Raw genomic sequence first — 15,598 nt, 5'->3', positions numbered from 1 at the left:
AGCCAGATTTTTTACTTTTAATGCTGCAAGGATTCTTATTATAAAAAAAACAAAAAAAAAACAAACGTTCTGGTGACAGTTGCTCTTTATATTACAAGACAGCAACAGCAGAAATATTAGTCTTTCGCCAACTAACCCAATAGGAGTGTTTGGATAACAGGCACCGACAGTGTACAGGTAAGTATTTCACCTTAAATAACGTTCATCTGTATACCGTAGTGAGTATGGCAATGTGAAACTGCAGTCATGGGCAAAAAATGTGCTGGTATCCTATTTTGGGATATCCTCCCCTTTATCCAGTCCCACGTCATGTATTCATCTGGTTGCCATACATGGGAGGTCAGCATATCCAGACTGCTTTTACAAACACACTCCAAGGGAGCCTGCTCTAATTAGACAGATACAATTAGATCCAAAAGTTTCATACAATCTTGCAGATTTTTCAAAAACATGACATGTTCGTAATAAGCCATTTATTTATATAATCTAATCACTTTAGCTATAACGATTCCATAAAGATTTAAAGGAGTCTGTAAAAAACTGCCGGATGAACTCTATGTAGTCGATTACTCTAATGCTGGAGGGACAGTTTTGTCAATTACATGAGGTTATTCACTAAACCATGATTATTTAAGTTAAATAGAATAGCCAGGGAATCACGGGAGTTGTAGTTCAGCAACATCTGGTGGGCCGCAGGTTGGACAGCCCTGGACTAGATGGACAAAACCAGGTGAAAACGGATGATTTCTGACCGCAATTTTCATATTTACTAAAAGCAAATTACTGTCGGAATTCGGTCAGCCCGAGCGAATCTGCAGCAAATGCCGGGATTATAGGATTTGGATGGTTCATAAAGCAACTGTTTTATTAACATTCAAAACTGAATGCTTTTGCAAGTTAACATTCACTTACTTTTTTGCAAGTGAATGATAATGTTAAGTACTACTTGCCACTGACAGTGCCAGCAATGCAAGGCTTCATTATGTTGCAGCTGACCAGCAGACAAAGTAAAATAAATCCAAATAAAACCCCATATTATCAGAAGTCAATGTGGCAGATGGGGAGCATATCTACAAAACATTTAAAACTAGCAACGATGCAGCTATTTCTGACCAGTTGCTAGAACGGCCCCATGCCATGAGGGTGGGGAATGTGAAGTAGGAGGAGGAAATTGTCCTATGCCCCCACCCATGGGATCAGGTGGGGGACATTAAAATAAATAAGGGGGTAGGGGGGGGGGTTGATCTCTCCGGTCAGTATGTGGGGGTTATTAAAATATAGCGGGAAATATCGTGTCTCCCCCCCCAGCCCACCCACTGGCGCTAGATGGGCGGTGTTGTGCCCTCTGTAACGGAACCGCTGGCACCCCAACCGGGTGTCTTCCGTTGATGGATGCGCCTAGTGCTTCCCGAGGACTCCAAGCACTCCGCCAGACACCTTTGGCTCCCTGGGACTCACACTGCCGCTGGGGAGGAAGGACGGCACCTTTGGGTCCCTGGAATTCATACTGCCGCTGGGGAGGAAGGACGGCACCTTTGGCTCCCTGGAATTCATACTGCCGCTGGGGAGGAAGGACGGCACCTTTGGCTCCCTGGAACTCACACTGCCGCTGGGGAGGAAGGACGGCACCTTCGGCTCCCTGGGACTCACACTGCCGCTGGGGAGGAAGGACGGCACCTTCGGCTCCCTGGGACTCACACTGCTGCTGGAGAGGAAGGACGGCACCTTCGGCTCCCTGGGACTCGCACTGCCGCTGGGGAGGAAGGACGGCACCTTCGGCTCCCTGGGACTCACGCTGCCGCTGGGGAGGAAAGACGACACCTTCGGCTCCCTGGGATGATGGTTGCTGCAGGGACGAGGGACCGACAATCTCCTCTCCCTGGGATGCTGGCTGCCGCTGGGGAGAGAGACCGGTTGCCCACAGCCCCAATCTCCACAATCGGAGTTCAAATTCCCATACCGCTCGATTCTCCGCATCCAACTTGCGCAGGGTTGCCAGAAACGTCAACGCGATAGGTCATGTTTGCTGTGAACAGGGGCGCTGTACGAATACTAGCGTTGCCCTCAAATTGTAATTCCAAACGTTACCGGTGTCTCTACGCTGCTTCTCCTCGCACTAGGACGCCATCCCACCGCTGCCACTGTAACGGAACCGCTGGCACCCCGACCGGGTACCTTCCGTTGATGGATGCTCCTAGTGCTTCCCGAGGACTCCAAGCATTCCGCCAGACACCATAAAAATACACTTTTTATACATACACTGTAACTTTAAAAATATGCATCATTATTGTTTATTTCAGCTTCAGCATATTACCACTGCAGATTATTATATTGCCAGTTGCAAAGGTTATAAGTAGTCCATCAGTTCCCTGCTGCTTTAACCCTGTGTACACTGTGTGCTGACAGCTAATAGTGAGTCTGGAGTAGCTGAAGTGGTTGGAGTCTCAGTATCTTGATGTTTTAACCATGTGTACACTGTGTGCGGAGAGATATTGTAGCAGCTGACGTTTTCAAATCAGCAACATAATTACCGTTTATACTCGAGTATAAGCCGACCCGAATATAAGCCGAGGCCCCTAATTTTACCCCCAAAAAATGGGAAAACTTATTGACGCGAGTATACGACTAGGGTGGGAAATGCAGCAGCTACTGGTAAATTTCTAAATAAAATTAGATCCTAAAAAAATTATATTAATTGAATATTTATTTACAGTGTGTGTGAATGCAGTGTGTGTGTGTAAGAGTGCAGTGTGTGTGTGTAAGAGTGCAGTGTGTGTGTGTGTAAATATGAGTGCAGTGTGTGTGTGTGTATATGAGTGCAGTGTGTGTGTGTATATATGAGTGCAGTGTGTGTGTGTATATATGAGTGCAGTGTGTATATGAGTGCAGTGTGTATATGAGTGCAGTGTGTATATGAGTGCAGTGTGTATATGAGTGCAGTGTGTATATGAGTGCAGTGTGTGTGTGTAGGAGTGCAGTGTGTGTGTGTGTATGAGTGCAGTGTGTGTGTAGGAGTGAACTGTGTGTGTAGGAGTGAACTGTGTGTGTAGGAGTGCACTGTGTGTGTAGGAGTGCACTGTGTGTGTATGAGTGCAGTGTGTGTGTATGAGTGCAGTGTGTGTGTATGAGTGCAGTGTGTGTGTATGAGTGCAGTGTGTGTGTATGAGTGCAGTGTGTGTGTGTGTGATGCAGAGTGTGATGCAGAGCCTTGGTGGGGGGTGGGCATTTTTATTATTTTTTTATTATTATTTTAATATTAATAGTTTTTTTGTTATATTATTTTTTTTTAATTATTATTTTTTTATTTTATTTTATTATTATTAATATTTTTTTTCGTCCCCCCTCCCTGCTTGATACATGGCAGGGAGGGGGGCTCTCACTCCCTGGTGGTCCAGTGGATGGGCACTGTGTACGAGGGGGCTGGCAGAGAGCTCTTACTTACCTCTCCTGCAGCTCCTGTCAGCTCCCTCCTCCTCCGCGCCGGTCCATTCAGCACCTCTGTCAGCTCACACTGTAAGTCTCGCGAGAGCCGCACTATGACCCCGCGGCTCTCGCGAGACTTACACTGGGAGCTGACCGAGGTGCTGAACGGACCGGCGCGGAGGAGGAGAGAGCTGACAGGAGCTGCAGGAGAGGTAAGTAAGAGCTCTGCAGCCGCCACAGCCCCCTGTCTGTATTATGGCAATGTAAGCTGCCATAATACAGACAGTGACTCGAGTATAAGACGAGTGGGGGTTTTTCAGCACAAAGAATGTGCTGAAAAACTCGCCTTATACTCGAGTTTATACGGTAATAGAAAGCGGAAGTTACTATAGCAGCAGCACTACTGAAAATAAGATCATGTAAGGGAGAACTAAGAGAGGGCTAGGAATACATAGAGAGAAGTGGATCATTATACAGAGACATGTATTGTGTGCGAATTCTCTGTATTGCAGCTCTATGTAATCCATCACAGTGATCCTGGCTGTGTGGGATAGTTGTTAGTATCTCCTTATTGAGCCCAGCTCTGTGTGTTATTTCTCTATATTTTACTCAGCTCTACCCATTGTATGGGTATCTCTGCAGTCTACCCAGCTCTGTGTAATGTATAAGTATCTCAGCTCTGTTTGTGGTATGGTAATATCTGTATTGTACTCAGCTCTATGTATTGTATAAATATCTTTATGTTGTGCCCAGCTTGTTTTATTGTATGATCTTCTCTGTATTATGGTCAGCTCTCTGTATTCTACGAGTATCTCTGTACGGTACAGGAAGGAGTAAAATTATTTGGGAGTAATCTGGCGCCCCACTGGCTTACAACTTCACCATTCGCCACTGATCAGGTTGCTTCTAAGTGATTCTAATAACACTTACATACTGAAGGCTGTATTTTGTAAGAAGAAAATTGCACTTTTTAAAGGTTACCAAGCACTTCCCATGACTTTTAATATAATAACCACTACTTGCTTGTGAGGTCAGAAAAATAAAATTTTGAAATCCGGTGTATTAACTTCTACGCTGAAACGGAGTGCATCCATCATCATTATTTTAAGATCTGCCCTTTTCCATAAGTGTCAAGATCTGCCCTTTTCCATTCTCCCCCTTGAATACATTATGTGCCCTGGTTGTGTCTGGACTGTACAGGGATGCGATTACTTTTTTTTTTTAATACATTTAAAAGTTGTAACATCACAAGAAAAAAATAATATAAATATGATTAGTGCAGACGGATTATATGTAATACAAATCCATTAACTACAGCTGTGACCTTATAGGATCCTACAGACATGAATAAACTGGTTTACTACAGGAAGCATGTGAATTCTACATACTGCCAGGCAACATTATTCTCGGATCTCCCAACAGCAACAAAAACTGCTCTGCATTTAATACTTTAGAATAGTACTTTATTTAACCCAGTGACTAGTTTGGGAAGGAAAGCTATCCACGTTCTCCATTGGGACAAGCCGTACATTCGTTATATTAGGGAACCATCGCAAGGGCAGTGTCTCAAAGCTTGCGTCTAGGTAATAACTAAAAAAAACTGGGACTCACCCTTCGTTCTTTGTCACCATACTCAATGCCGAGCGTGTCCATGGCACGGACTATGGCTGCCAGGGACTGGATAGTGTTGCTATAAACCACAGGTTTATACTGCTTGACATCCTCGCCTGAGAACCCATCTTCATGAATAATCCTGCAAAGGAACAAAACATGTTTAGAGATGTCTCAACCATCTTTATTTATAAATCAAATATTGAATGATTACTGTGAATGAAGTAACGCTACTACAGGATAGCAATTGCATCTACTTGACCCTCCACACCCCTAAAGTACTTTCACTTGTTGTCGTGCTTTATATGTGAAAAGTGTGTCCTCTGTTTCATTTAAAAAAAAAAAAATGTAGATTTCACTAGAAATTGGCACATTTATAAGGTACCTTGTTACACCCCCCTGGCTGTCAGACAACCAGTCCTGTTACTTCCTGGTTTGTTTAGCTCAGTGGAGCTTAACACAAAATGCAGGAAATTGAGTACCTGCCTTACACAGACTTCTCATTGATCTGCACTGGGAAGTCTGTGATTGGACAGCCACAGAACGTCTGGGAGGGTTTTGTGCAGGCTACCATGACACATAAAGCCTAGTATCCTTGCCAGTCTGGATATTGACATGGTTACTCACTAAAGTGTAAATTGTAGAAAATTCAAAGTAAATTTTAAATTTGAAAACATAGCCAACTCTGAGATGTTTTTTAGTTCAGCTATTTTGACATAAAATGTGAAATTCGCTTTGTTTTACCAACAATTCATGCTTTAACAGGTAACCCTAACTTTAAGAACTTTAAATGTGAACAAATGCACTAAGATGGCTCCTCCCAATCAACCACAAATTTACATAAATTATTCATTCTCAAGAACATCCCATTACGGTGAGTGTATGAATGAAGCAGGTTAGATTCCAGGAAGCTCGCCCATCAGGGAAGACCATTTTAGAGATTTTATGAACATGAAATAATGGATGCAGTCTAAGTGCTCTCACACCACTTAAAATGTCAATCTCTGATTTACCGCTATTTGGAGACTCAGCATAAATCAAACCTAATCATATTTGCAGTTAGACACTGCTCAGTCCAAACTCACCATTGAGCAATCGGTCATATAATGAGCTTTCAGGAGTACAAGTGCAGGGATGCAGAGCAGAGAGCTCGATATTAATGGGTAGAGGGAGGGAGAGAGGGTCGGCATTTGAATCTTAATCCTATGATGGTAACATAACAGAAAAATAAGAATCTACTGAAGCTTCATGGATATGAAGAGATGAGCATAACAAGACAAATTTAAAAAGGGGATCTGTTAAGAGATTGCAAGCATCTCCAGATATAAAGAACACTATGGGAAAGTGTCAGAATGTTTCATGGCACACTATGGACACAAACAAATCCTCATTTTATAGCTTTTGACTGAAATAAAATTTTTCCCCGGTGTTCAATTTTGTATAATTATTGCAAAAAATAATAAAATAAAAAAGTTTTGTAGAATTCTGCTCCCTAATCCCACCAACCCAGTTCTAAAATGTGTCCTTCCTGTTGCTTGCTGTACTACTGTACATGATGTCATAGCTCATATACTTACTGAATTGACAATAAATCAGAGTTTAACCACAAGACTGGTAAGGATAACAAAGATCAGAGCGAGAGTGTGTATATTTTAAATAATTATATATATCATTTTAACCATTTGCTAATCCTTGCTAGGCCTCCCCTCCTACCCTATATTGTTTTCACTAAAGATCCAAAAAGCAGTATGTTACACAGATCAATAGTGAGCACAATGAATGTTTTTAACTTTATAATTTTGAATACTGGTAGCTGGACTACAACTCCCAAAACCTATTTTTTTGACCATAAAACCCTGCTGTGGAAGGATTTGGGGGATAGAGTCAGTATCTGCTGAAGTATCTTGATTGGTTGATCGCTTCCTTGTGTAGTGCTTACTAAAGGTAAGCAACTTCATATGTGAGCACCTTTTATTATTTCAAATAGTTTTTTACCCCCATTTTCTTAAATATGCACTGATCAACCACAATATTAAAACCACTAACAGGTGAAGAGAATAACATTGATTATATTGCTACATAGGCATCTGTCAAGGGGTGTCAAGTGAACAGTCAGTTCTTTTATATCGGGTTTTGGTAGCAGGAAAAATGGCCAAGTCTTATGGGGGTTTCCGGTATTCAGTGGTTAGTACACACAAAAAGTAGTGCAAGGAAGGACAACCGGTGAACCGGCATCAGGGTCATAGGCGCCCAAAGCTCATTGATGCACGTGGGAAGCAAAGGCTAGCCCATCTGCTTCAATCACACCAAAGAGCTACTGTAGCTTAAATTGCTGAAAAACGTAATGCTGGCCATGATAAAAAGTTGTCAGAACACACATTGCATCTCAGTTTGCGGCGTATGGGGTTGCATCCACCGCCGAAAGCACCTTCAATGGAGATGTGAGCGTAAGAACAAAGGAAGAAGGTTGCCTGGTTGATGAATCACATTTTTTTTTAGATGAGGTTGATGGGCCAGGTCAGTGTAGAGCTTGTTTACCTGGGGAAGAGATGGCAGCAAGATGCACAATGGGAAGAAGGCGGCAAGCTAGCTGAGGCAATGTTATGCTGTGGGCAATGTACTGCTGGGACACTGGCATTCATGTGGACGTTACTTTGACATGTACCACCTACCAAGAGATTGTTGCAGACCACGTACACCCCTTCCCTGATGGCAGTGGCCTCTTTCAACAGTATAATGCACCATTGTTCATCAATGGTTTGGACATGACAAACAGTTCAAGATGTTGCTTTGGCCTCCAAATTCCCCAGATCTCAATCTGATTGAGTGTCTGTGGGATGTGCTGAAAAAACAAATCAAATCCATAGAGGCCCCACCTTGCAACTTGCAGGACTTAAAGGATCTGCTTGTCTTGGTGTTGGATAGCACAGGACACGTTTAGAGTTCTTCTGTAGTACATACCTCTTTGCATCAGAGCAGTTTTGGCAGCAGGAGGGGGGCCTACACAATATTAGGCAGGTGGTTTTAATATTGTTGTCTATATTATAGATTGAAAAGAGGATAGATCCATTATAGTCGAAAATGCCCCTTTAGAGATAACAGAGTGAATACCATACCATATCTCTTTCTTTTCCAAATCCCATCCCCTTTTATTCCATCCCAATCAAAATATCACTTGGCCCTTTTTCCCCATCTCACAAGTCAGAGCCACTAGAAATGTCCCCTATTGTGTCACGAGTCGGTCACTAATTTGAGGCACATAAGTGGATTTCCATCAATATCTTCCCCTAGTCGTCCTCTTCGGTTATACAAAGTTACCACTAACAAATAATGATGGTTTAGTCTTCTTTATCTGTTGCTGGCCACCAAACTCCTTACAGCAACTTTGTGATAAGGATGAAAGAAATTATCTTTTCCAGATATGACTTTGTATCAACTATATCTTGACAACAGGAAATCCACTTAAACCAATTTTTAAACAGTTTGGCTTTGGCATAAAAAGCGACACCCTAATAAAAAGTAATTAGTTGAAAGAAAACGTGAGTATGCCATATGCTCATCTGCATATTTGCATGTTATACTGAGGTTTATTCAGAAAAAAAAAGTGTTGCGGTGTATACATGTAATGCAGGACAAAACAAAAAATACATGCGTCAATATATAATAATAATGATTAGAAAACTAAACAATATATTTACATAGAAGGATAAGGAGAGAGGAAGAAAGGAGGAGAATTGCAGAGGCAATAAAACACATTTTTAACAGAGAAGTGGATCGTTTGCCAAGGATCCCATCTATTATAAATTATTTGGAAGAGAGTAATGGAGTAGTGATACAGCTTATCCGGAGTTTTGAATCTTAGTGTGAATACATTTGTTTTTCCCACAGTTTAGCTAAAAACCTCCAAGCAGACAAAAATGCTTGCCGTTTTCAATTATGGTGCATTTATTAAAGGGTTAGTCCAAGCACCATGACCACATCAGTGATTTGAAGTGGTCGTGGTGCCTGGAGTCTGTATGTGTATGTGTGACTCTAATACTGAAGATCACCTAACCGCAGGCAAAGCAGACATCAATGTTTTGATGTCTGATATTGGAGTGCTGTTTGTGGTGGGAAGATCTCCAGTAAGTAAAGATGTGGATGCATTGAGTGGCTGCACTCAGGTGATGAAGGACGTAACAGACTCTGCACTGAGAAAACACAGAGAACTTACATGTTGACATAGAGCCCTTTAAACAAACACCTAGCCTTGGAAATTAAGTTAGTGAATGTGGTTGACAAAAACAGACATTGAAGTCTTCAAATTCGGGGGATTCCAGATTATATGGCAGACAAAATGGTCCCCCGTTTTATAAGGAATTTTACGGTACATTTCTAAACGCTTTTAAAGTAAAAAAAATGGGCTATTGGCTACTACTTTAGAGATGCAAAGTCACCTAAAGTCTCCCAAGGTATCATTTACTCCAATCTGAACAAAACGAGCAGTTGGTGGTATGCACTATCCAGGGCTCCTCTTCATATATCTTGAAGGCTATTTTGTTTTTCTAATTCCATTATCTCATAGAAACATAGAATGTGACGGCAGATAAGAACCATCTGGCCCATCTAGTCTGCCCAATTTTCTAAATACTTTCATAAGTCCCTGGCTTTATCTTATAGTTAGGATGGAGGCAGTTCCTATGGCCCGTAATTTTTTTAAAGGAAATAATGCTATTCTGTGCTGCTATGGTCTAGAACATTGCCTGTTAACAATGAAAAGAAGCAATTACATTACTGCATCATAAATTCACCCAGTTCTTCAGCTTTTCACTTCCACCTACGGATGAAACGTGACACAACAGACAACCTACCATCACAATTTGGGATGTGCCTGAAAAGTCTTTTTACCCTATTAGAGGAACCACCACACATCTGCTTTTGCCGTTAGTACTTGTTTTAGCCTTTCTTACATTTCAAGACTATTTGATCTACTTGTATTTGGTAGGTTGCTGTCTGACCATAGGATACCCCAAAAAGGAGGTCAAGGACCAGGAGCAAATCCCGACTGGAAAGTGAGGTGTGTGGCTTTGAATGAAATATTAAATTAGCAATAGACAGATGAAGCAGTCTACAAACATGTAAAGATAAGGGAAATGTAAAATGCCACTGAAAGATTTGGGGATTAGGAGTAACACACAGTCCAGACTGCATCCAAGAATTAATACATTACTGGTTTCTAATAACCAGAAAGTGCAAGCCAGTAAATGATTTAATATGTATTTAACAAAGACGTAAAAAATAAAAAAATAAATGATTGTGCTCCAAACAGTACTGAAGCAAAATGAAGGAGCTAAAATTGACAATATTTTGGTTCTGGAGGAGACAGTCCATCTTATTTTGTCAGCTTTGCTATGTGCACCTTCTATAGGACACAAAAGTATCACTTGCACATACACACAACCTGCTCGAGAGTATTTAGCCCATTTGAGCAAGGTAAGCCTCTTAATAGAATTATGTAAACCTTTATGCAGTCAATTGGACATGGTAGTCAACAGAGAAAGAGTCAAATCCTGGGAAATGTATATTTTCCACTCTAATTATGGATAATAGTTTTCTATTTCTTACATCGGGTCTCAAAGTCTGTGAGGAACCACTCTATATCACGTCCACCATTCGAAGAAAAGCATGCTGTGAGATATCTGTATGAAAGTCTTAATTAGAATGGAATCTAGAAGAACCAAAACTCAACCTATTAGGGTCATCTGCTTTATTCTACAAAACATCCACCCCCTATATTGCAGATATTCTGTAGTCTTTATGGGACTACTGGTAGGTCATCCATTTTGTGCTCTATGGTGAAGAAGAGGGGTGCCAAAATGGTAGATCCCCAGATGTTTTAAAACTACAGCTTCCATGATGCTTTGTCATTCTAAAGGCATGGGAGCTGTACGACATTTGGGGATCTATCTTTTGGGCACTCCTGGTGAAGAATATATTTAGAGAATGGAAAGCCAAATGATATTTATAATAATTATAATAATAAGATAATACGGATATGAGCTGCGGTCCATACATTTCCCAGTGTAGCAGTATCACATTATTGTAACATTAGTTAACTGTTACCACTTTCCACTGTCACTTGTGAACGATAGGAGCTAGACGCTGCAATACAATGAGTTTCCACCCCAGTTTATGTGCTTCCAAAGACAGCTGAGTTTAATTTAACAGTTCATGCGCAAAACATCCCCAACGTGCGCAAAACGTCCCTATACGGAAGCGAACAATTAAATTAATTCAAGTAACCTTCAAACAAATGATACTCTGTGATTACAGGTTAGTAAATGTTCAACTAAGAGTAGTTAATATGAGGTTTGATGCATTAAATTAAATGTATGCAGTAAATTTTAAATAGTTGATCTGTATCTTAAGCTGCATTAAAAAAAATGTCAATATCATACTGGTGGTGTACCAATTATCTGACCTCACCAAACAAAAATAGAAAGTTCAATCTACGTTTCTTTTCTATGTCACTTCCAGCTCTCGCTGAGAAGGGACAAAGAGATTCTGTTCACAGCTCTATGCAGAGAGCGTCTCTGAACAGCAGAGGTGACAATTTATGGTGACACAGATACTCTGAGTGACAGAGCAGTCCAGGGTACATTGCCAAGCGTTATTCTTCGATTGCCAAAACAGAAATGCAAGCCTTGTAAGTTGTTGTTCCGTTTTGTTCCTAAAGATAACTCGAGACTTCGTAGTGGCTGCACTTGGAAAAAAAAAAAAAGGAAAAGTGGTAATAGCAGGCCACAAGACAATCGGAAATAGTGTATTGAAAAATCTAAAATGGATTTACTCTGTGTTAGGTTCTATAACTGCCTACAATAAACAAGTAGAGTTTGTCTATGCCCATTGTTTGAGAGAAGCTGATGCAGTATATCAGATGTCCAGTGTAACCAATAAATTATTAGTTCCTATAAAATGCCAATGTTTGCTACAGAGTTGTTGAACAGACAAAACACAAGAGTCAAACTAGGTGGTGGTGTAACAAGTTTAGTAATTCTGAATTTAAAGCTGAGAAGGTCCGTTACTCAAACAATTTTACATTAGAAATGTATTGACTTAAATATGATACCTACCTGGAAGAAATTCAAGATTACGTACAATATCTGTGCCACAGTTTCTGGGTTCGGAAACAAATTGCTATCCAAACTGGCAGTGGAGTGACAACGTCTTTCGTAATCCACCACAAAACTGGTGGACTCTGCTACCTCTATCCAACAGTAAACATATATACTAAATTCTTTATCTAGAAATCATGTTATGTATAAATATTTCATACCCAAGTGTTCAGACGAACACAGATAAATATACCTAACAAAGTGTTAGTGTGCCCATTTACATTACAAGTGAACAGTAGGGCTGAAGGAATCCTCACTTCTTTTCGGGTTTTGTATTTAGTGCATTTCTTCTGTTTGTTCTCCAATCAATTACTCTCAGTGATGCTGTACCTCTCCATGTAAGGGTCTCTGCATTTGGCAATGTCATGGAGGGGGTTACACTGCTCTGCATCGGAGAATAGCAAGAAGTCTGATAGAAAGGGACATTGTTGGGGGTTGGGCATCTCTATACAATGCAATGCTTGGGGGTTCAACAGGAGTAGATTTAACCTCACAGAGGAGGGAGAGAGCAGGGCAAAGAAAATACAGAGGATGTGAAAAGGGAAACGAAGGAGAGACAGAATTATGGTTGGATCATAGACATGAATACAGGATGCTAGCCTGATCGCTACCTCTGGTTTTGCTTAAAGAAAAATATGGTATGAAAGGCAAACATCTGTTACTGGGAATGATCTGAATAAAACTTGCTAACTGTGTACAGTAGACAATCCAATGTAACCTGGAGAGCAGCCTGAAGAGGTTGCATCTCTTATAATTAAACATAGATTAGCATACACGCTACTTTAATCTAAATGTTATTACGCTAACCGAAAATGCTATTCTTCTTGTCTGCTTCATGGAAATGGGGTTCTTTAAATGAAGAAACATAAGTTCACTGGTTGGGATTGGTCAGGATTTCAGCATCAGGGAGAAAGAAAGACCAATTTAAACGGCTAAGGGGCTTAAATGTGTACAAGTACATAAAAATAAATTTTAAAATGCTTAAAGCGGTACTGCATCGCCCCCTACAAAATGAGTATTTCAAGGATAGAATCTTTATGAAATTCTTATATTGAATGTGTTGGGATTTCACTGAAATAACAACCCAGTCAAAAGATATACTGAGACAAATTAGAGACTACTTGGTCTCAGTATTTTTCCTCCTCCTGACAAAGCTGGACTCACCAGTGACAGCTGCAGGGATACTAGCTCATTCTATGGAGAATATTGCGGGATCCTCCATAGACCTCAATGATGAGTACATCAGTGACGTTGGCTCCTGGCAGCTGAAGCGCCAGGAAGAGGATGGCGTCCTTGCGAGGGACAGGTTGACAGACTTAGACCTTTCCCCTGGACCCTGTGACCAGACAGTGACAGATCCTTTTCAAACCACAGACATGAGGCATGCTTGTACCAGCAAAATATGCGCATGTGTATGGGTATACAGCCACATCCGACCATTCTAAAATGACTACTTGACTCTTACTTTAATCCTTTGGAGGAGGGGCCCTTTCTGGTGTAATCTGCCCTATTGGCAGGTCCCCCTCTTCTGTTTTCAGAGCTGTAAAATAAGCACTTTACTCACCTGGAACCCAGCGCCTGGCAAAACTCCCAGCATGGGACAGGGGCCATGCACTGTCCAATCACAGGATTCTCGTAGAGAAGTTGTGATTAAACCTCTTGCCAGCTCAGAGAGCATACGCACACTTCAGGCTGGCAAAGGGAGGGAGGCTGAGGGAGGTAGCTCTTTTTTGTTTGTTTTGTTTTTAAACTTAACTGTTACTTGGAGGGAGGCGGGAGGGAGCACCAACAGGGAGGGAAGGGATAGCTAGCTTTCCATTGCAATCGCTCTGCCTGTAAGGTAGTGCACACCGCTTGTGCAGTGCACTCTGACAACAAATGTAATCTATGCACAGAATTGACATTTGCAGCCCGGAATAAAGTCACGTGTGCTGGGGCGGGGGAGCAACCTGTCCAAAGCACACAAGTGCCAATAACTCTGCATATGTAGCGTTTCAAGCTGAAATACAGACTCCTACCAGCATGAGCATTAAGGCAATGCTTTCCTATGGGGAAAGCCTAATGCCCACCTATGTTGGGAGGAGCCCGACCCAGCACCAAGGGACGTTAGCACTGGAATCAGGTAAATGTTTAAAGGCTTTTTTTTTACCACTTTATATACTACCAGGGTAAAAGGGAGGGAGGGGGAGAGAAGAGGGATCCTTTAGTATTAGGAATACATCTTTGTATTTTAAGTTTTCCTTTAATGCAGTATCCATAAATGTCACAAAAAATTGCCATTCATTCCATACTAGTTAAGTTGCGTGCAGAATATACAAAGCATGTGGTTTAGTTGATAGTTGGGGAGAGGACACTGGGTGTACAATAGGAAATGTTCTAAACACATGAGACTTAACGTAAGTGCAAATGTGACAATACAAATGTCCTTAAATTACCACTAAAAACAAACAGAACACATTGCAAAATTCTGTAACCCTAACAGTTGTCTTTTGTATTTCATTTTGTATTCCATTGTATGCTAAACGCATCAGGAAAAGGGATAAATTCCCAGTGGGGATTATATGGAAATTATATCCCACAAGACACATTATGCTTAATGCTCTTTAAGTAATGTGACATATCTCTGCTACTACTTATTGTGGTTTATGCACCTGCAGTCTTCATTTTTATTTTCCAAATTATCAAAAAATGAAATAAATAAGTAATGAAGACAGGAAGCCGGCGTTTGCCTTCTGAGAAGCAAGTGCAGTAGCTCGAAGTAAATAAAATATTTAAAAAATCACTTTTTCCACCATGCTTTCCAGCCAGTAGAGAATTCTGGGAAATGTAGTCTGGAAGCTGGATCAAGAACGTACATCCCTGTTTAAATGTAACTTTATGGCCTTATTTTTGGTACTTCCAAAGTTGCCTTGGTGCCCTGTGCCATCAAACGCATTCATGAGGCCTATGTGTAGCTCAAAAGACTATGTCTCATCTTGGCTTACGCGGGAAACGGCTGTGGCATAAGCATGCAGTACAAATTTATTTGGGCGCATGATTAACACACTTATAACAAATTCACAGTTAGATAAACAGTGACTGACTGGGATGTGGCCAGTCAGGAAGTTGATATGTGGTTGCCAGGTCAATGTCATCACAGTGCTACATGCCATTTTAATACCTCCAAACATTTCAAATAGATAAAGAGGGACACTTAAATATTAGCGGAGTGAGTGGGGAGGACAAATTTTAGGTGACTTATTAATAACAATTTATGCAACTAAAATGTAATTTAGAACTACGGTATGTATCTTATTCTAACACTTTTCTAACCCCTTAAGGACCAAACTTCTGGAATAAAAGGGAATCATGACATGTCACACATGTCATGTGTCCTTAAGGGGTTAAACTACACATTGCTGGGAGTATTA

At 41.1% G+C, this 15,598-nt stretch overlaps 1 protein-coding gene across 3 annotated transcripts in view; it reads right to left on the bottom strand.

Moving 5' to 3' along the window:
• GNAO1 (G protein subunit alpha o1) overlaps positions 1–15,598 on the bottom strand; it is a 182,245-nt gene that overhangs the window by 102,073 nt on the left and 64,574 nt on the right. For all 3 annotated transcript variants that reach the window (XM_063437959.1, XM_063437961.1, XM_063437958.1), the window contains exon 3: positions 5,035–5,176. In XM_063437959.1, coding sequence (XP_063294029.1) covers positions 5,035–5,176 — 142 coding nt within the window. The remainder of the gene's footprint in view (positions 1–5,034; positions 5,177–15,598) is intronic.

Source organism: Pelobates fuscus, chromosome 12, assembly GCF_036172605.1.
Source record: "Pelobates fuscus isolate aPelFus1 chromosome 12, aPelFus1.pri, whole genome shotgun sequence".
In the NCBI taxonomy this organism is placed as follows: Eukaryota; Metazoa; Chordata; class Amphibia; order Anura; family Pelobatidae; genus Pelobates; species Pelobates fuscus.
The sequence above is the reverse complement of the archived record's forward strand: the minus strand, read 5'-3'. Positions and strand labels throughout refer to the sequence as shown.